General features: G+C 40.4%; 1 protein-coding gene across 6 annotated transcripts in view; it reads left to right on the top strand.

The window, feature by feature from the left end:
- pde1ca (phosphodiesterase 1C, calmodulin-dependent a) overlaps positions 1-22,918 on the top strand; it is a 653,944-nt gene that overhangs the window by 505,757 nt on the left and 125,269 nt on the right. For all 6 annotated transcript variants that reach the window (XM_043688810.2, XM_043688815.2, XM_043688812.2 and 3 more), the window contains 2 exons: positions 9,049-9,149; positions 19,572-19,700. In XM_043688810.2, coding sequence (XP_043544745.1) covers positions 9,049-9,149; positions 19,572-19,700 — 230 coding nt within the window. The remainder of the gene's footprint in view (positions 1-9,048; positions 9,150-19,571; positions 19,701-22,918) is intronic.

The raw sequence follows: 22,918 nt of genomic DNA, 5'->3' as shown, positions 1-22,918 counted from the left end.
AGTTCTACTGGTCTCTGAGAGGATTCTTGACTGAGTTGGCTTGCATGTCTGCACACCCAGTATTCCCTATGGACAATGTCACACTGGAAGTTGTTACTGAGAATTCTGTGATAATTCTGTGGGCAGATGGCAGTATACTGAAGGATATATGTCACTGATTGCAAAATCCAGGCCAACATCTAAGAAAACCTTCTGACCTTCTGGTGAGTGGTTAATCAAACAGGATGTACAGGTATTTGGAAAGGCACGGACTGATTCGGGATAGTCAACATGGCTTTCTGAGTGGGAAATCATGTCTCACAAACTTGATTAAGTTTTTTTAAAAGGTAACAAAGAAGATTGATGAGGGCAGAACAGTTGATGTGATCTATATGGACTTCAGTAAGGCGTTCAACAAGGTTCCCCATGGGAGACTGATTAGCCAGGTTAGATCTCTTGGAATACAGGGAGAACGAGCCATTTGGATACAGAACTGGCTCAAAGGTAGAAGACAGAGGGTGGTGGTGGAGGGTTGTTTTTCAGACTGGAGGCCTGTGACCAGTGGAGTGCCACAAGGATCAGTAGTGGGCCCTCCACTTTTTGTCATTTACATAAATGATTTGGATGTGAGCATAAGAGGTACAGTTAGTAAGTTTGCAGATGACACCAAAATTGGAGGTGTAATGGACAGCGAAGAGAGTTACCTCAGATTACAACAGGATCTTGACCAGATGGGCCAATGGGCTGAGAAGTGGCAGATGAAGTTTAATTCAGATAAATGCGAGATGCTGCATTTTGGGAAAGCAAATCTTAGCAGGACTTATACACTTAATGGTAAGGTCCTAGGGAGTGTTGCTGAACAAAGAGACCTTGGAGTGCAGGTTCATAGCTCCTTGAAAGTGGAGTCACAGGTAGATAGGATAGTGAAGAAGGCATTCAGTATGATTTCCTTTATTGGTCAGAGTATTGAGTACAGGAGTTGGGAGGTCATGTGGCGGCTATACAGGACATTGGTTAGGCCACTGTTGGAATATTGCGTGCAATTCTGGTCTCCTTCCTATCAGAAGGATGTTGTGAAACCTGAAAGGGTTCAGAAAAAATTTACAAGGATGTTGCCAGGGTTGGAGGATCTGAGCTACAGGGAGAGGCTGAACAGGCTGGGGCTGCTTTCCTTGGAGCGTCAGAGACTGAGGGGTGACCTTATAGAGGTTTACAAAATTAAGAGGGGCATGGATAGGATAAATAGACAAAGTCTTTTCCCTGGGGTGAGGGAGTCCAGAACTAGAGGGCATAGGTTTAGGGTGAGAGGGGAACGATATAAAAGAGACCTAAGGGGCAACTTTTTCATGCAGAGGGTGGTACATGTATGGAATGAGCTGCCAGAGGATGTGGTGGAGGCTGGTCCAATTGCAACATTTAAGGATGTGTATATGAATAGGAAGGGTTTGGAGGGATATGGGCCAGGTGCTGGCAGGTAGGACTAGATTCGGTTGGGATTTGTGGTCGGAATGGATGGGTTGGACCAAAGGGTCTCTTCCATGCTGTACATCTCTATGACTCTATGACTATGTGCAGAATTACATAATTAAATTATTATTGAGTGCTTGTTTGTGACCTCCTCCTCTATTTTTGCTCCTCTGTTACTCTATTTTTATCTATTTTGGATTTTTGCTTTTATTTATTTCTCTGTTTGTCTGTCGAAATATCTTTGTCTCTCTCTGTCTCTTCTCTTTCTATCCCTGTATCAGTGTTTATCTCTTTAATTTTCTTTGTCTTTCTTAGCCCCTGTTTGTCTCTGTATTTCTCCCTCTGTCTTTCTGGGCTTCATTGAACATTTAGGAAACCAACTGGCAAAGTTTGTTAACCAATTTCATGTATATATGAAGAAGAGGCAGTTCCAGTTGACCATTAACCTCATTAACATGGTGATGGTGGGTGAGGATTCAGACAAATTACTGGATGGAAGTCTTTCACTGCTACATCTGTGAGAAAGGTAGACTCAAGTGGCTGTCAACAGCAAGGCACCTTATGATGCAACTGGCCAGATTAATTTAGTATGGCTTGGAAGACCAAGAGTACAAATACTTGAAGCTTATCTTAATTGGATCTCTTTTTCCTTCAATGATCATGAAGGTGGTTCACATGAATATGACACACTATCAATTCCAATCAAAATAACAAAACCGGGGTATAGCACACTGACTTGTTCACAACTGACCTTCAGTCCTGTTTCACCTGTACAAGGGTAGATTTCTGTCAAAATGTCACCAAACACTCTGTCAGCATCAATAGGTCAATAAGATATTTACTGTCCCATTAACATCAAGTGATGGAAGTGAAAATTTTATCTGCTTTTCTCTGGCAGTCTGTTCCACTTTTTTACCTACTCTCTTTTCTCCCTTTCTCTGTATTTTTTTAAACTTATTCTGCTCTCTGGTTCCTTCTCTTTTTTATCTTCCTCTATCTCCCTTTCTTTCTCTGTGCTACTTTTATTTTTTCTCCCTTTTTGTTTTTTCTCTTTTTTTCTATCTCTCATAGTGCTGAATGAGATTCTCAGTGTTGTACTTTAGTTTTTCTCCCAAACTGTATTTGTCCCACCGTTTTCCCAACTCCAGTGTCTGTGTTGTGACTGTTCTCCCCCCCCTCTTCCCCCCCCCCAAACCCGGACGAAGTATAAATACTGCCCTCAAATCACCTCAGCTTCACAAAAGAAAAAAACTCCAAACAAAATGGAAGAGTATTGGAATGAAAACAAAGCTTAACAGTACATTGTATCTCCATAAAGAAAGCAAACAATTGTGCAAATTATTCCAATGTAATAACTTTACATCTAATTGATCTCTCCCATCCTTCTTCATAATTTACTGTGTACGGTGATGATGTCACATCAAGATTTGCAGGGGGCCTGAATGGGTGGAAACAAAATAAAACTGAATAACTTGGTAATTTCTTCCATCAGAAATTTTACTTTGTCCTTCTGCACCAGTGGAGCGAGATGTTAACATGCAGATCAGCTAAAATTGCAGGTTTATTGCATTGCACTGCAGAGTATTGTAAAGTCTATACCCTTCTATCTTCCTGTATTATTGATTGGAACTGAAATAGAACAAAGAGCTGTTTAAAAAACAAAGATTGACACTTTTCTTTAACTTATTTTTCTTTAAAACAAGTAACCTGTTACTCATTGTAAAGACGGTTTACATAACTGTTTGTTCAAGCAGATGTGAAAGCCTTGTGTAGACAAGCTGGCACCAAGGGCTGTGTAAGACAATTTTGGAATCTTGAGGTCATGCTGCAACTATACAAAGCTCTGGTGCAGCCGCACTTGGAGTATTGTGTACAGTTCTGGTCACCGCCTTATAAGAAGGATGTGGAAGCTTTGGAAAGGGTTCAGAGGAGATTTACTAGAATGTTGCCTGTTATGGAAGGAAGGTCTTACAAGGAAAGACTGAGGGACTTGAGGCTGTTTTCATTAGAGAGAAGGTTGAGAGGTGACTTAATTGAGACATATAAGAAAATCAGAGGGTTAGATAGGTTGGACAGTGAGAGTCTTTTTCCTTGGATGGTGATGGCTAGCATGAGGGGACATAGCTTTAAATTGAAGGGTAATTGATATCGGACAGATGTCAGAGGTAGTTTCTTTCCTCAGAGAGCAGTAGGGACGTGGAATGGACTGCCTGAAACAGTAGTAGACTCGCCAACTTTAAGGGCATTGAAATGGTCTTTGAATAGTCGTATGGATCAGAATGGAGTAGTGTAGGTTAGATGGGCTTCAGATTGGTTCCACAGGTCTGCGCAACATCGAGGGCCAAAGGGCCTGTACTGCGCTGTAATGTTCTATGTTCAATGAGTAAAGCTTTGGCTAGCAAAAAGTGGCTAATTGGTGTGGGGACTAGTGACAAGACATTCTACCTGCCAACAAAAGCATGATTGCCTCTCAGGTATATGAACAGCTTAGGAGTGTGAATGATTAGGAAAAACAACTGGATCTCCACGAGCTCTCTCTTATCCACCAGAGAAAAGAAACATCTTAAGCCTGAAGAAAGCCAATTTATTTTTCCCTCACCAGTTACTGTAAACTGTGGCTCTTAACCACAAAGCCAAATACTCTCTAAGTGTGAACCGTCCACCAAGTGCCTTCTGCAAACAAGTGAACAAACCTGTAGAAAGAGAATCAAGAAGCAGCATGACCTGATAAGTCCAAAGGAACATCTCAACATTGAACTGCCTCCTCCCATCACACCCTGTTTGTGCTTGTCTGTCTTAGGGGAGATTTTGCAAGGGATTTTATGAGGAATTGTGCATTAATTAGTAGAGTTATGTATAACTGTTCACAATTGTTCATCTGTAGCTAGAATGTAATTATTTGGAATAGATAGTTATTCTCATTAAGTATAGAAGAGAGGTGTATGTATTCTGTCAACCCGGTCTTAAAACCAGGTAACTGAGGGAATTCTGTATAATTTTATAAAATATTTAACTTTTGTGATGACTCTGGGAATATCCAGTCTTGACTTTCCATGTGCTGCATCAGTGAGGCATAACAGTATTTTCATATCAGTAACATATTGTGTGAATTAATTACAGGACCAATGCACCCTAAGTACTTTGAATGATGACTTTTGCCTCACTCACAATTCCAGAATGTAAATGTTCTTCAATGTGTGAATTAAATAATTTGTTTTAATCATTTGGAAGTCTTTTAAGGTTTGTCAGGCGCTACCTTTTCCCATTTGTCAAAGATTGGTCTCAGGCAATTCACATCCCCAAACACAACACATCACATTTCAATCAGGCCTTTTCACATTATATGCAACAATATCAGTCCTTTGCTCTTGAGTCCAAAGGAAACAACTGACATGAACACATCAGTTATGTCTCCAGAGATTAGGTTCAGCACTGGATAGTAGAATCCACTTCAGTTACAAAGGACAATTTACAGCAAATTTGGTAAATATGATACATAAAACATAGAAACATACAGCACAGAACAGGCCCTTTGGCCCACGATGTTGTGCTGAGGATTATTCCTAATGTGAAATAAAATAACTTAACCTGTGCACCACTCAATTCACTGCTATCCATGTGCATGTCCAGCAGTCACTTAAATGTCCCTGATGACTCTGCTTCTACCACCACCGCTTGCAATGCATTCCATGTATTCATAACTCTCTGAGTAAAGAACCTTAAGTTTTGACCTTGAGTTTTACCATGCTGTTATTTATGAATGTTGTTTGAATCTATTTTGGTTACCCTGATAGAAACCTCTGGCAGGTGAAATTACTGGCTAAAAAAATTCATTTAGAAAATCTGTTCTGAATTGTTAGCAAAGGACTAAATGATATAAAAAGCTAAAATGGTAACTTGACCAAAATGCAAAAAAATCTATATAAAAGCCACTTTGTGAACAGGTTATTTGATGTCCTTTAAAAATATATATTTGACGAAACTCCATGCTTGATGTGCCATCATAACTAAGGGAGAATTGTTTATAGTGAATAGGTGACTGAGGTGGGAAGGAAAATATAAGAATTCATAGAGAACATCGTAGAGTTTAACCTGGTTGATTAGATTAGATTAGATTAGATTAGATTACTTACAGTGTGGAAACAGGCCCTTCGGCCCAACAAGTCCACACCGCCCCGCCAAAGCACAACCCACCCATACCCCTACATTTACCCCTTACCTAACACTATGGGCAATTTAGCATGGCCAATTCACCTAACCTGCACATCTTTGGACTGTGGGAGGAAACCGGAGCACCCGGAGGAAACCCACGCAGACACGGGGAGAACGTGCAAGCTCTACACACTCAGTCGCCTGAGGCGGGAATTGAACCCGGGTCTCTGGCGCTGTGAGACAGCAGTGCTAACCACTGTGCCACCGTGCCGCCCACAAACCAGAAATAAATTATTCCCAGTTTTCCTTTGAATGCTAAGTGAATCCTTTATCTCAACCAATGATCTTGTATAAATCATGCTGTTGTAAATGATGCATCACTCACAAGGGAACTGTAGACCACAGGCAGATGTACAATACATTTAGCTCTGATTCTCTGACCAGCAGTAACCCAGCCCTGATACGAGAACCTAATGGAACTTGGGTTCAGATCTTTTGTCCTTGGATGGCCCACAATCAAATGTACGATTTGTGTAAGGACTCTTCAGAAGTCTTGAACACTGAATATGAGGAAATGGCCCTGGAAGTTGAAACTTCCAATGGGTAACTAACCTGTTGTCATCTGAACACTCCAGAGAAGTCCCTAAACATTGATCTGGAATGAAAGACCAGATGCTCCATAACAGTATATACGCACTAATGTATTGCATGATCTATGGGAGTATATATGTAGTGATGTAGTACACACCACCAGTTTAGTCACTGCTGTATTTTACTTTTTAACAGTGAGGTCCTACACACTCTATAGCAGTGTGTATACAATTGTTGTAATACACATTCCATAACCATGTGCATATCTAATATAATAGACACTCTGCAATGATGTACACATACTGATGCATTGCATACTCCATAACAGTGTGCACAAACTGATATATACACATTCAGCAATAGTGTTTACGTATTGTGGTAGTGTACATTTTGTAGCAATACTTAGACGCATATGTACACGGTAATGTAGTACAGACTAACAGTTTCACACCATGAGGTAATACACATTCTGCAGAAGGTTGTAAACCCTGATGTAATAAATACTCTGTGACAGTGTACTCACACTGATGTAGCACACATGCTTTGATATCACGCACTGATGTATTTTGTCTCTTAAAACTACATTCATATCCTGATTATTCTATCTCTTTTCTAAGTTTCCAAAATAACCAACTCCATTTTGCTTTTCACAAATTAGGGTTTCCCTCTACTTGGCAGAAATGTTTCACTGCTAATGAATGCTATGAAGAGATCCCTAAAGCAGTTTCAGTTTCTTCTCAGGAGTTTCCTGTCATGGCTGTGCTCTGAATAGAGAAGATGCTTCAGAGTCTGGAGTTAGACTTGTTATCGATGTGTCCTATCCAGCCGAGCTGGTTCTGAGTAATGATTAATTTGATACTGAGCATTTTGTCTTGGGAGAGGATGAATTGAATTGAATTGAATTGAATTTATTGTCACATGTACTGAGGCACAGTGAAAAGCTTTGTCTTGTGAGCAATACAGGCAGATCACAGAGTTAAATAGCATAGATAAGTGAATAATAGGTAAACAGCGGCTAAACAAAAGCACAGGTACAGGCAAATGCTAAGAGTTTAAGATTCCATTCAGTATTCTAACAACAATAGGGTAGAAACTGTTTTGAAATGGACTGGTGTGTGTGCTCAGGCTTCTCTACCTTCTCCCCAATGGTAGAGGTTGTAGAAAAGCATTGCCAGGGTGGAATGGATCTTTGAGAATGCTGGCTGCCTTTCCTTGACAGCGGGGCTGGTAGATTGATTCCAAAGATGGGAGGTTGACCTTTGTGAATGTCCAGGCCGAGTTCACCACTCTCTGTAACTGTCTCCGATCTTGAATGGTACAGTTGCCATACCAGGTAGTGATACATCCAGACAGAATGCTCTCAATGGCGCACCTATAAAAGTTGGCAAGGGTATTCACCGCCATGCTAAATTTTCTCAGCTGCCTGAAGAAGAAGAAACGTTGTTGGGCCTTTGTAACCAGTGCGTTCACATGAAGAGTCCAAGAAAGCTTGTTGTTGATGACCACTCCTAGGAGCTTGAGACTCTCCACTCATTCCACCTCTGTGCTGTTAGTGTGTAGGGGGGCATGAGTAACATTCTGCCAAATGTCAATAATGAGTTCCTTGGTTTTGCTGGCATTGACAGCCAGGTTGTTCTCAGTGCACCGTTTTTCCAGGTCTTCCACCTCCCGTCTGTAGTCTGTTTTGTTGCTATCTGAGATTCGACCGACTATGGTGGTGTCATCAGTGAACTGGTAAATGGCATTAGTCTGGTATTTGGTGACGCAGTCATGAGTTTACAGCGAGTATAGTAGGGGGCAGAGTACGCACCCCGGGGGCGGCTCGAGTGTTGAGTGTTAGTGAGGATGAAATATTGCCCCCAGTCTTCACTGATTGTGCCTGTGGGTCAGGAAACTGAGGATCCAATTGCAGAGAGCAGGGCTTAATCTGAGATTATGAAGTTTAGTAATCAGTCTCAAGGGGATAATAGTGTCGAAGGCTGAACTGTAGTCAATGAGTAAGATTCTTAATTGGCTGTTCTTAGGTGTCAAGATGTTCTGGGGAGGAGTGATCTGACGTGGATCTGTTGGTCCAATAGGCAAATTGGAGTGGGTCAAGAGTAGTGGGGAGGTTGGAGTTGATTAATGCCATGACCAGCCTTTCGAAGCTCTTCATGACCACTGAGGTTAGGGCCACTGGGCGGTATTCATTGAGACATGCTGCATGAGCCTTCTCAGGCACAGGATGCTGCTATTGACCTGCCTTTCTTGCCCCAGGATTTGAAGGATCTTGTGAAGGCACTACTGATGATATTTCAGCAGTGCTGTGGGTGTCTGTTATAGGTCATTTCATGTTTCTGAAGCATGTAGGAGCTTGGGTTGTCAATCCTCCTTGTTGAACTGTGGCATTAACATCAGACTTTCCTCTTCAAATACTCTTCTTCATTTCCCTGACATGTTGGAGCAATATGAAAACCAGGGTCAAACAAATCTGTGAACATAAGACCTCCAACACACTGATGTATTTCATACATAGTGATAGAGTACACGTTAATTTAGTGCACATGGTAAACATACACATTGCTGTTGTACACACTGTAATGGCGTATTCAGACAGAGTCTTGCAGACAGTTTGATGCAGCACTGTATGAATGCAAGTCATTCTGGATTTCTGTTACATGTATGAACCCACATCTCCCTGCATTAAAAAAAAGTTTGAAATGCAATTTCCCAGGTTGTTGTTGTGTGCTGTGAGAGTTCAGTATTGTTAATGTGCACGTGGATTCTCGGTTGATGCACTAAATCAGCAGGTGAACCTTTTGCTTGAATCTACAATAAGAACAGTTCATTATCTGTTTTCCATTTGATTGATTTTTATAGCACTGGATGACAGAACTGGAAATCTTCGCCATGCTATTTGCAGCTGCTATTCATGACTATGAGCACACAGGAATGACAAATAATTTCCACATCCAGACCAGGTAACTTCGAGATTAATCATTTACTTTCTTCCGTAGAAAACTTGTTTATGGCTTGTTGCTCAGACAAATCTTCCTTTCAATTAATGTTGGAAAGCTCATGCTGAATTCTTACTGTTAGTGCTTTGTTCACTATTTTCATGCCTCATCAAGTCATGATGCTGTGCTGAAGTGGCCCTCCCACTAACTTACAGGTGTCTCCATCTCTGTTCCTACTAACCAGAGGCTGATACAATTCAGTTCTATGAGTTCAAATCCCACTGCGTTAGCTTGTGAAATTAACTTAAATCTGATGATTGGAAAACTGACATTCCAAAAGGTTACCAAGCAAGTGGCCAGGAGTTTCACAAATGTCCTTCAGGAGAAAGAATTTGCTGTCTGTGAGAAACGAAGCTCACTCACTTCAATAATTTCAGTCCGAGACAAGATCTGAAGCAGTAGTATTGTTTATTACGCTTGCAAGAGGGGTGTGGTGTCTACTATTTACTAGGTAGTCACACACACACCGAGTTTAACAAGTACACAATATTTATGTAATTCGTTTCTCTTCCCTCCTCCCATTGCTCCTCCTCTGTTTACATTTCCCACTACTCTAAGACTGACGCCCACTACTAATGTTTATCTCTGAACTCATCCGCCTTGTCCGTACAAAATGTTTATCTCTGGCTTCACAAGGCCGTTTGACTACCTCCCTCTGTGGTCTTATATCCTTCTTCACTGCCATCTGTTTCCGTGCTTGCCAAAGCAATATTTCCTTTTATTCTTTGCCCATACTGGGCCTTATGACCTCTTGATTGTGTTTTTTTTTGCTGAAGCGGGAAACAGATCTATTTGTCTGTAACATCTACCATTGTTTGCAGGCACATTTCATTCTTGTATGCACATTTTAGCTAATACAAAATCAATTATATATTTCCTCCACATAGTTTTCATTCTTGTTAACTCAGTTCTTGGCTGAAACAATTATACACTGGTGTGAGATCATTTACCTTGCATAAGCAATTATGATTGTAGAAGTAACACTGCTTTACCTATATCCCACAATTTCCCCCTTTTTCTTTAATTATCATTTGTTATCTTCTGCATTTTTCTTTTGAGCATTGCCCCCAAAATTCACAAGCATCATTTCAGAAACTTCATCCATCTTGGTCTCACTCATCCCCTCATTATTTGATAGATAAAGTTCCTCTGCCTGATTCCCTTTTAGGAGCATCTGTTTCATTAAGGCTGTCTCAATCAGTCTTTGGGTGAGCCCTCATATACAGGGTATGATGCAACAGCCAATGGCTACCAATACCCCGGCTGCTACTATTAGGGAAGTAAGGATGGAAACCACCCCCCCTTCAATTTTCCAAACCAAGATTCAAGCCATCCTGTGAGAGATGTGTCTACTTCTGAATTCTCAGCCAGTTCCTCTGCTAAGGTAGTCAATCCCCTTAAGGCCCGAGTAATTGAACCATCAGGTGCAGTGTTATTAGGGATAAAGGTACAACAGCTTCCTCCTAACATCACACACACACACACCCTTTTTCCGCTAATATCATATCAAGGGCCATTCTGTTTTCCCATGCCATCCTACTTGTCGCATCAAGCTGTTCTGATATTCCTTTAACCGCATCTCTTGTATAATTTATAAATCGCTGCTGGTTATAGAAAATGTAATTTATCCAATCTACATTTTTATTAATTGCTACCCAGCAGAAGAGAGCTGGCTCAAAGCCTGCTGCAATCTGGTTGCGAGCCTTGAACTCATCAGGTACCCCACTGCTTGGAACTCCTATAGAGTCTAGATAAATCCTGTCATCAAAGGAGGTGTCTAACCGTGATCTCTTACTCCTTTCCTTTTTCTCTACTATCTTTTACCTTCTCAAATGCCAGGGTAAATGGAATTGCCAATTGTACAATTCCACATATCCCTCTCCAATTCGGAAGTAGGGTGGGTCTCAATATTTTGCCTCCACAGTACCACTACAGATCCGCTCGGGGAACCTTCAGTGCTGAGTAGTTCCCTCCCTTGTCCGTTTCAGTGACATTCTTAATCTCTGCTCCCCCAAGTCTCTGGACTGATTTGTACCTTGCCGACACACACACGACGTGTGATTTCCAACTGTGGCTGAAAACGTAGGGGGGGCGCTTTTAAATCTTTCTTCTCCAAATGGAGGCAACATCAGAGATAGGGAGGTACAGTTCCTATCATTCCATGCAGTCTCATTCTGATAGGCTATCATACATTTCATGCCCTTCCTGTCTCACTTCCACCCGAGCCGAAAGGGAACTACTTAGGCCACAGGTCTACCAGAAGCACATGCATAACAATTGCTCTTGTTTTGACTTTTTACCCATTCAACCCAGGCATTTGCATCCCCATATCCTGTTTCTATTTCGCTGGTCGGCTTCAAGTCCTTCACCTCTATAATATTTACCACTTTATGGTCTTCGGGAGGGGTGAAAGGTTGAATCTTATTATCCAGTAGTTCTGTCTGTTTTCCCTTTCCTATGCTAATTCGAAAACAACAGCCTGAGAAATCCTTCCCGTTTGCTTTCATTTCTATCCCAAATGTTTCATTTAATTGTATATCATAGGTGCCCCTCCCCCCCCGAATCACTTCATGCCTTGTGGTTTTCTTTATCGTTAGGTATATTGGGTTACACTTTTTATCAGGACAATCGAGAGCTGGTTGGAAGGGGGCCCAGTGTACTGTGACAAGACCATTATACCAAGTGCCATTCCCGTAGGACTTAAGATGTATCTCTGAGCTGCTGTACTGTCTCTGATTATCTACATCTCCACAATTTACTAAGCTGCATGCATCTATTACTTGCGGATTATCCAACTCAGGAACCATTAATAACACGTATGAAAATAATGTTTGACAAAATCCCAATACTAAGAGAGCTTGTATCATAACCCTAAGCATCCCCAGCATTCTAAAAATCATGCTGAAGTACCAAAAGACTTAATATACAATCCTACAGAAATAATCCCGCGCTCGTGTCGCCACTGTATAGTCGGTTACTCAAAGTCTCTTTAGCCTGAGTTTCAGCGGTTCTTGCGTTAATTCGGCTGTCCAGGCTTCTTCCTGAACTAGAGGTTCCACTGGCCCTTTGATCAGAGTGTAGTCAGTCCAGCCTTTTTCTGCCATTCTTATTGCTGTTTCAGTAGTTAAGAGAGCCTGGTACGGCCCTTCCCAGTCCGGTTGCAATTTAGTCTCTGTCCATGATTTTACTAAGACCTAATCTCCCGGTCGGATCGGATGAACAGCGAATTCAAGGGGCGGAGTCGGTGCCAATAAACCCTGTTTCCTGAGGAAAGACAAAGAGGAGGACAAGCCCAGTATATACTTCTTTAAGAACAAATCTTTAGTTTCTGGGATTGGCAGTGGCCAGAGATAGGAGCTTCCTGAGGACCTGGGACAGTAGGTATTAAAGAATAAACCACTGCTTCCTGTGGATTCAGGGCTGCTTCTTTTGTTACCTCATCAGCCAGTAATGTAGCTTTCCATTCTTTAACTAACAATGAATTAGTGCAGTCATGTTTTAAATTAACCATGAATCAATATGACAGGTCACTGAGAATGTGTGAAGAAATCCTGCCAATTAATATTGATTCAGGCTAACACAATCGATTTATTATAACTATTAATTATTAATTATATATTATATAAATATAAAAATCACTCTGTAATTCAGGGTGGAAATGCAACAAATTACTAAAACATTTTTAAAACTGTAATTGCTGTTACAGTTTGTTTACTAGTCACTTGTGACTTCTCATTCCGTTTCTGTAATTATTTTGCTCGAGCACATTCATTTTTAAGAACCTCAACAGATTTCATAGCACCCTTTGCAGTTAATTCAATCCCCAATTTTGGTGGCAGTATCTTGCCATGAGCGCAAAACTGACTCTTAGTACCTCTCATCACAAAACCGTCGCCCCAATCCAATTAACTCTTTCGTTCCCGCTGCCTTGGGCTTAAAATTTAAGGACGACCTTGCTGACCCCGTATCGACTAGAAAAACTCCGTCCTCTTTATAAAGTCCCACCTTTAAATTTATCAAGGGTTCCTGGTGGGTCCTCGGGGGCAGGAAACCCTGACACCCTATTCTTCATCAAAATTCATAAACGGCACTGCCTTTGCTTCCTTTTTCAGATCTGGACACTCTCTCTTTAAGTGACCTGTCTTTCCACAGTAATAACATCCCGCCTGTGGGGATTTCCACTTTTATCCTTGTTCCTGTCCACCAGACCCCTTAACATCTTGTCCCCGACCATTCCAATATATTTCTCCTTTTAGTTTTGTCCTTTTCTTTACTATCTCATCAACCGTGGTTTATCATTATTTTTGCCTTTTGTTTCTACTTCTCATATTACATTGCCAGATCAACTGCTGACCCGATTTAACCAACTGAACAGCCTTAGGGCCACCTAATTGCCATTCTTCATCACCCAATGTTTTGTTTAGACCTTGAAAAACATTTTTTTTTAAGAAATATTGCAATATTTCTTGCTGCCATAACATCAAATACCAATTCAATTTATGCTTGTCTAACTTTAAAGCCTGTTCCTAACTTGTAAATATGTATTTATATATTATAAATTCATTTATTCAGTAATTAATATTTAAAATGTAAAATGCATACAGTTCCCAACTTTGAAATCCACTATAATTACTCAGTTTTAGTCCCTTAATTTAAATCCAAAATTATATTTCTTAAATAGTCCTGACCAGTCATTGCTCAATTACAATGTTATAGGTCGTGAAATAACCGGAGCTACCTTAAAAGGATTTGTCTATTCAAGTTAGAAAAAAAAACTTGTAATGCATGAATAATGGCCAAATCCAAGGTCACAGATATTAACCATAGGATTTTTTAAAATATATATTACAATCTAATGTTGAACTGAAACTTCAACTGTCCTCCATAAATCGCTTTTATGTAAGGATAAAAGAGATTAGTCAGAAACTGATAGAAAGGCAGTCATGACTTGTAAAAAGAACAGGAGTTAACATTTTATTTCATAGTCACTGTAAAATCCTTAACCTTAAAAGAAATCATGTTAAATTTCCATAATAAAAATCAGATTCAAAACAGTCCTGGTTCTCAAGCTCCAGGGAACAAAGCACAAACACTCAATCACCAACAAACAAATGTGCATTCAAACCAAATCACAAAGGGTTAAACTTTCTACCAGCTGTACAGCTCTTTTCTCTCTCTCACACACAATATCTCACAGACACTTTCTGAGCTTCCCACAACAACATCTCTCGGTGCTCCTCGCTTCATCCCTCTATCTTTTGAATATTTTTCTGGATGTCTGGCCATGATCTAGTTACAAAGTTTCCCCTCAGTAGCCCTTCAGCTACTAGCCCTTCCAACTTGAAGCATAATCAGATTCCTCCTGATTGTAAGGCTGTTTTCCATTGATATATATAAATTCAAATATTTACAAACCCAATCTTCGTCTGACCCGTACTTTGGCCAGAAGACAGCGGGATGAAGAATGGATTCGTTAGTCCATACAAAGCAACAATATTTAATCATCGTTTTCCTATCTTTTTCCATTGTACAAGTATTATTTTTCCAATTCCACAACATCCTGCCCAATGGACGTTCTGGAGATATGTTGTCAGGGACATCGCCTCCATTTCCATTGTCTTTTTCTTTTGTTTTCTCGGAGGCCTTTTCCTTACCCACGGCACAGCCCATATTGAGTTCCTTCGTTAGTCCCTTATTAAGTACTAAAACTCAATCTCGGCCACCAAGGCAGTACTTAAAAGTCAATTTTCTTACCTTGGTCTGTGCACAGAGTTGCCTGGCCTCTTTTTGCCGTATTTTCTATCAACCTCCTTTCACTGTCTGATTCAGATGTCTCTCTTGTGGGATTTGTACCAGTCGCACAAGGGAGCAGACCAAACCGGGACATGGGACCGCTCGTCAATCGGGAACGGGACGCATCCTCCCAGTGGCCAGGGCCAGCCAACCCCCCCCCCCCCCCCCGGCGGTGGAAGAATATCCCGGACGGCCCCCAATTGTGAGAAACAAAGCTCACTCACTTCAATAATTTCAGTCCGAGACAAGATCTGAAGCAGTAGTATTGTTTATTACCCTCTTGCAAAAGGGGTGTGGTGCCTACTATTTACAAGGTAGGCACACACACACACACACACACCCCGAGTTTAACGAGTACACAATATTTATGTAATTCGTTTCTCTTCCCTCCTCCCATTGCTCCTCCTCTGTTTACATTTCCCACTACTCTAAGCCTGACGCCCACTACTCCTGTTTATCTCTGAACTCATCCGCCTTGTCTGTGGCTTCACAAGGCCGTTTGACTACCTCCCTCTGTGGTCTTATTGATATATATTCTTCTTCACTGCCATCTGTTTCCGTGCTTGCCAAAGCAACATTTCCTTTTATTCTTTGCCCATACTGGGCCTTATGACCTCTTGATTGTGTTTTTTTTCGCTGAAGCGGGAAACAGATGCTTGTAACTGTTGTACAGGCATATCTATCTTAACCCCCTCCCCTCACAGCACCTTATCTATTTGTCTGTAACATCTACCATTGTTTGCAGGCACATTTCATTCTTGTATGCACATTTTAGCTAATACAAAATCAATGATATATTTCCTTCACATAGTTTTCATTCTTGTTAACTCAGCTCTTGGCTGAAACAATTATACACTGGTGTGAGTTCACTTACCTTGCATAAGCAATTATGATTGTAGAAGTAACACTGCTTTACCTATATCCCACACTGTCCCTAGTGGGTTATCTTAAGTTTTCTGGAAGAGTTATGTGTTAGAGCTGCCCTTTGAACTGAGAAAAGGCAAAATCACTTCAAGTGGCAGTTAAGAGACAGCCACATTGCTCATAGTCTGGAGTTACATATGGGCCAAATAAGATAAAGATAACAAATTTCATTGGTAAAGTAGTTTTTTTAATGACAATTTATGCTCCCCATTACTGACGCTAAGTATTAATAGAATTTAAATTTCACCAGCTGATGTGGGATTTGAACACATATCTGCAGGGTATTAGCTGAGGCCTCTAGGTTATTAAACCAGTGACATTATCACTATGTCATCATCTCCCACAGTTTGCATTTGACTTCTGCCCTACTTTAAAGTGGCCTGGCAGGGTGCTGAGTTTTATGAACCACTGTTGCTTTTATACAAAACAGCAGTGGATCAAGGAGATGACCTTCCATTACCAACTTGTGAGGGCCAGTAAATTATATGCTTTCCTGTATCAGCTGCATTCTAGGAAGGAATAAAGTGTCATTATATGATTTATTTATTCTGCAGAATTCATTCAACCCAGGTTAAAATTTCTGTAGAGATCAAGCAATACCACAGTGGTGCTGATTCTGCAAGCTGTGATTCATTTCTTTCTTTCGTTCTGACAGTGTAATTAGTAGTTCATAAAAATATTAAATCTCGATGAAATCTTTAAAAATAAGTGGAATGGTTCCCAGTAATGGGACCTTGAATGTTTTGTTTCATCACAGCATCTTCTATTCTCTCATGTGACATTGGGTTCATTGAGTGCCAAAATACCACATCGCATAAAGTGGTAAATGCCGATAATTCAATGCCCGTCAAAGTTAATACTTTGTTCCCACAAACATGTACTGAAAACATCTTCTGAGCTGAATCTGTACTACAAATATGATAATTATTTATCTTTTCATTCTAAACCTTGTGAGGGTTTAAGAAAATCACGTGTATGTAGGAAATTAAGTTTTCATTTTAAAACATAGATTGGTTCCAGATTATTTTTGTATTGAAATTTGTTTTAAACCAATGAAAATACAGTTTCTATTGTATACCAAGAAGGTGTGGTAGCATATGGTAGGTCATAATTACCAGTAACCAGCAAGTGTTATAAATGACCATCAGTCTTGTGAAAGACTGGTCAGTATTACCAGTGACCAATCAATATTTCAAGTGACCAAATCTTTATTATGGCAGATGATACAAAAGGGCAAGTAGTGAGGATGATATAGAGTCTGCAGAGGGATCTAGACAGGTGGAGCGAGTGGGCAAAAACTTGGCAGATGAAATATAATGTGTGAAAACATGAGATTATGTATTTCAGTGGGGAAAATAAACAAGCTGAAAATTGTTGAAGTGAGGAATGATTTCAGAAAACTACAGCAGAGAGGGATTTGTGAGTCCTTGTGCACAAACTCCAAAGTGCTAACACCCAAGTTCAGCAATTAGTAGGGAAAGAAAATGAAATGTCGGCCTTTATTTCAAAGAGAAAAATAAGGAAACCTTGTTAAAACTATACAAGGCATGACTTGGACCACACTTGCAATGCTGTGAACTATTTTGGTCCACCTAGCCAAGAAAAGATGTTTGGCATTAGAGGTGGTCCAGAGGAAGTTTACTCATTTAATCCTAGGGATGAAATTGGGGGTGGGGGGGGGGTTGCCTTATGTGGAGAGACTGAGTAGAAAGGGACTATATTCATTGGAATTTAGAAGTATGAGGGGGGAATCTTATAGAAACATATAAAATTATGAAGGCAATAGATAAGATAGATGTAAAGAGGATGTTTCCATTGGTGAATGAAACTAGGACAAGAGTGCAAAGCTTCAGAATTCGGGGGAACAGATTTATGACTGAATTGAGAAGGAACTTCATTGAGAAGGTTGTGAATCTATGGAATTCTATGTAAGTAGTTTGACACTACTTCAGTAAATGTTTTTAAAGCTGAAATAGATTTATTTTTAACAGTAATGGAATTAAGGGTTACGGTTCGAGATTGCGTAAGTGGAGCTGAGGCCACAAAAAGATCAGCCATGATCTTATTGAATGACAGATCAGACTCGAAGGGTCAGATGGCCTACTCCTGCTCCTAGTTCTTATGTTATTTTTTTTTTAGATTAGATTCCCTACAGCATGGGGAACAGGCCCTTCGGCCCAACAAGTCCATACCGACCCTCTGAAGAGCAACCCACCCAGACCCATTCCCCTACATTTATCCCTGACTAATGAACCTAACACTACGGGCAATTTACCATAGCCAATTCACCTAACCTGCACATCTTTGGACAGTGGGAGGAAACCGGAGCAGCTGGAGGAAACCCAAGCAGACACTGGGTGTCTGCAAACTCCACACAGAGATTTGCCCGTGGCTGGAATTGAACCTGGGTCCCTGGTGCTGTGAGGCAGCAGTGCTAACCACTGAACCACCGTGCCACCCTAATGTTATGTTATGTTATGATATGAGGCATTGTTAAATGAGCAAAGATTGAGTAGGTTAGACCTGTAATTATTGGAGTACAGTAAAATGATAGACAACCTTATTGAAACATACACTATCCTTAGGGGACTTGAGGGTAGATGCAGCAAGGTCATCTCCATTTGTGGATAATCTAGGACCAGAAGTTCTAATCTCAAGAGTACTGAGTTACACGATTAGAACAGGGATAAGGATAGACTACATTTCTCAGAGGGTAGTGAATCAGTGGACTTATTTACTGCAGAGGGCTATAGTGGCTAAGCCATTAAGTATATTCAAGGCTGAGGTAGATAGTTATTTAATAATTAAGGTTTACGCGAAAAAGACAGACAAATGGAGTTAAGCATTATCAGATTGACCATGATCTCACTGGACGATAGAACAGACTCAGTGGGCTGAATGGCCCTCATCAGTTCCTACATATAATTAATGACTGGTTAATGTTGCTAATAAGTTGGCTTGTCATAGAATCAAGGCTATAGCTCCTCAGTTTCCAAAGTAGTCAAATAATATTGTCCATAGACGCAAGTTACTATCTTTATCATTTGATAATCATTTGAGTCTCTCTTGGTGATCATTTAAACAGCTCTGTTACTCACTGATGCACCATGCCAAGCTTGCCTTCTCACTCAGAAGCATGGTTGTTAACTTCCTATTGTCTGTTCTTAGTTTTAAGAATCCTCATTGGAACAAAAAAACTCACTAACTTTTCACCTTGACTGCTCCCTTCTTCAGTATCTTGGGGGTTCTACCCTGTTTTCAGCAATAGTCTCTATAATGCTACTATTGCTGTCATAATGCCATCATCCAGAAACATAGATCTTAGCACGTAGTATATAATACAGTATACAAGCTGAGTAAAGCTTATTGAATATTAATAATCGAATGGAATGCAATTATCCCATTTATGATGCATAGTAGCAAGTCAATTCTGTTTGATCTTTTTTGCTGGAATGGATGGAGCACAAAGTAATTATCTGACTCTGTGTAAACGGATGTTTAACACTGATGTCAAACAACTTGGCTGGAATTTAAATAAAAACAAATTCAACTGCTACCTTTGGTGGTCAGAACCTGAGAACTCGTTTTTAAAACTATATTCAACATTGAGTAGTTATGCCTTACGTTGATTTGTGTGAACTAATGTACTGGTTTGTTTTTAATTGGAAGGTCTGATACAGCTATTTTGTACAATGACCGAGCAGTACAGGAGAGTCATCATGTCAGTGCAACTTATCGCCTGCTACAAGATGATGAGGAAATGAACATCCTGTTCAACCTTTCAAAGGATGATTGGAGGTAACAAATAGAGATCAGTAATAAGTGAAGGCTCTTTGCTTTTGTATCAGCCCCAGGCTGTTTGGTTGAAATGAATAGATGTACCGGCAATCTTTCTCAGTGTTCCCACAGTCCCAGCTCTCGGATTCGTTGGCAGATTTGGAGCAAATAGGAGTGGCAAAAATATCCCTGTTGGTTGCCTGTATCCAACCTAGCTGAAGAAAGCCAAGTTTGTCCAAATGTGAATGAATGTATGACGGATAAATACATTCATCTCCATACACTTGTTTGGCATTTCATGCTATTCAAAGCAAAATTGACTCAAAACTAGGGACAGGGAGGCCAGGGTGCCTATTGAGTTACAGAGGTATAACTGCACAGATGAAAGCCATTTAGCCCATCAGTTATATGCTGGCTCCATGCAGAGAAATTGATTTGGTCCAATTTCCATTCTCAATTCCTATTGCTCTGCAAGATTGGTTCCCCCAAATTCCCGTTAAAGTTTTGTAAAATCATTGATCATCTCTGTTATCACTATTCTTATTCCAGATCATTTCCACTTAGAAAGTTTCTTCTCAAGTCACCATGTACACTCTTTCCCAAAATTTTAAAATTGTATTCCCTAGTTGCTGCACTATCTGCTGATGGAACAGCTTTTCTTTGTCCACCTCAACCAAACCAACTATTATCTTGTAGACTTCTATCAAACTCCATAAACTTCTTTGGTTACAAGGACAGCAATCCCAGGTTCTCCAATGCATTTTTTGACCTCATAAAATTACTTATGGCTATCTCTATCTTCTTCGAACCTGTGCATCATGACTGCGATCTTTTTTTTAGAATTAGAATCCCTATTGTTGTCATTTGTTCTAAATAAACGAACTTATCCATTTGTTCTGGTGTGACGCCATCTACTCCAACTTTTACTTCATACCTGGTGCATAGGATGATGGTTGTGGTTGTTGGAAGTCGTTCATTTCAGTTCCATGCCAGATTTTCCTCAGATAATGTCCTGAGCCCATTCACCTTCAGTTGTGTCATCAATGACCTTCCCTCTATAATATAGTCAGAAGTGGGGATGTTCTCTGGTATTGTATAATGGTCAGCACCCTCTAAAAAGATAGAATCTAACCATTGTCCCTTGAATTTAAATGGAATTACCATCACTGACTTCTCCACAATCAACATTTTAGGTGTTGCAATTGACCAGAAACTCACCAGGACTTGCCATATAAATACTGACACTTCAAGAGCAGGTCAGAGGCTAGGAATACTGCAGCAAGTAACTCACTACCTGTCTCCCCAAAATCTGTCCATCAGCTGCAAGGCAGAAGTCACGAGTGTGATTGAATACTCCTCATTTGCCTGGATGTTTGCAGTCTAATCACACTCAGATATCTTGTCATCATCCAGGACAAAATACTGCACTAGCTTGACACCATATCCATAAACATCCACTCCCTCCACCATTGATGCTCAGTAGCATCAACACGATGCACTGTGAAAATTCACCAACACTCCTTAGAAAACACCTTCTACATCCACAGCCATTTCCATTTGGAAGGTCATGGGTGGCAGAAAGTGTACATTTCCCTCCAAGTCACTCGTCATCCTGATGTGGAAATGTATTGCTATTCCTTCAGTGTCGGTGTGTCAAAAGCCGGCAACTCCCTCCCCAACAATATTGTGGGTGTACCTACAGAGTATTAACTGCAGTGATTCAAGAAGTTAGCTCACTACACCTTGTCAAAGGCAACTAGGGATGGGCAATAAATGGAGAAAGTGATGACTCCAGATGCTGGAGAGTCAGAGTCGCAAAGTGTGGTGCTGGAAAAGCACAGCATTCAAGAAGCAGCATCCAAGAAGCAGGAGAATCGATACTTTGTGTATGCCCGAAACATCAATTCGCCTGCTCCACGGGCAATAAATAGCCCATCCAGCGACTCCATGAATGAATAAAGAAAACTTTCATTTCTTTTACTGTATTCTGACCAACTAGACCATTATTTTATCTGTTTGATATTCATACTCAATCCACTCTAAGCCTCTGGTTGATTTGTGATATTTTGCTGGGACTCGTGATTCTGCAAATATTGTTCTGACGTCAGTGTATCACAGGCTTGTTATGTTCTTGCCTCCAGTTTTCACTCCTGAAAGTACATCTGATTTTCAGAATAGTTGTTCTGTGTACAGTTAGAGAAATTGTGGTGATAACGCACAAATTTGTTGAGGTCATTAACACATATTGAGGAAAGCAGGGAGCATAACATTGACTCCTGGTAATCCCACTATAAAATTTCCAGTTATAACATGTCATAACTTCCAAAGAGTGTGTGCAACAGTGCTCCACAACAATGCTGACAAATGAGCAAAATTAAATCTCGTGGAATAAAAAGGACAATAATGGTAAGGAGATACATGAAACTGGGAAAAGTGGCTAATGGATGTTTTCAGGGTAGCAGAAGATTAGTAGCAGGGTTGCCCAGGGGTGTTGGAATGTTTTGCTCTTTCTGGTAATAATTGATGATCTAGATCTTGATTTCAAGATTTTCAGAAGAGGTAGCGAATATTGTACTCTGTAAGATTGTTATTATAGAAATTCAAAAAGGCATAAACAGTTGATTGAATGGTTGAACAGTTGGCAACTGATGTTAAATGCAGAGAAGTGTGAAGTGAATAATTTTGGTGAGGAGAACATGGGGAGATGATTTAAACAAAAATAAAAATGAGGTTCAGAATCTGGGTTTATTTGCGAATCAAATGGGATGATTTGTTGAGTGACTGGCTAATGAAGCATGCAGTATTTGAGGCTTTATTAGTAAGGATGTAGAGTACAAGAGCAAGAAAGTTATGTTAGTCTTCTTTAAGGCACTAGAGTCATAGAGATGTACAGCATGGAACCAGACCCTTCGGTCCAACCCGTCCATGCTGACCAGATATCCCAACCCAATCTAGTCCCACCTGCCAGCACCTGGCCCATGTCCCTCCAAACACTTCCTATTCATATATCCATCCAAATGCCTTTTAAATGTTGCAATTGTACAAGGCTCCACCACTTCCTCTGGCAGCTCATTCCATACAAGTACCACCCTCTGCGTGAAAAAGTTGTCCTTTAGGTCTCTTTTATATCTTTCCCCTGTCACCCTAAACTTGTGCCCTCACTAATTTGATCTTTACTGAAACACATATGCATTCTGGCTATTACACTTTTTACGAGAATACAGGCAGTTGGACACTTG

This window comes from Chiloscyllium plagiosum, unplaced genomic scaffold (genome assembly GCF_037043375.1).
Source record: "Chiloscyllium plagiosum isolate Xiang-an unplaced genomic scaffold, Cpla_swu_hap1 HiC_scaffold_4, whole genome shotgun sequence".
NCBI classification, from domain to species: domain Eukaryota; kingdom Metazoa; phylum Chordata; class Chondrichthyes; order Orectolobiformes; family Hemiscylliidae; genus Chiloscyllium; species Chiloscyllium plagiosum.
Note: the sequence above shows the minus strand (reverse complement) of the source record. Positions and strands in the feature narration are given on the sequence as shown.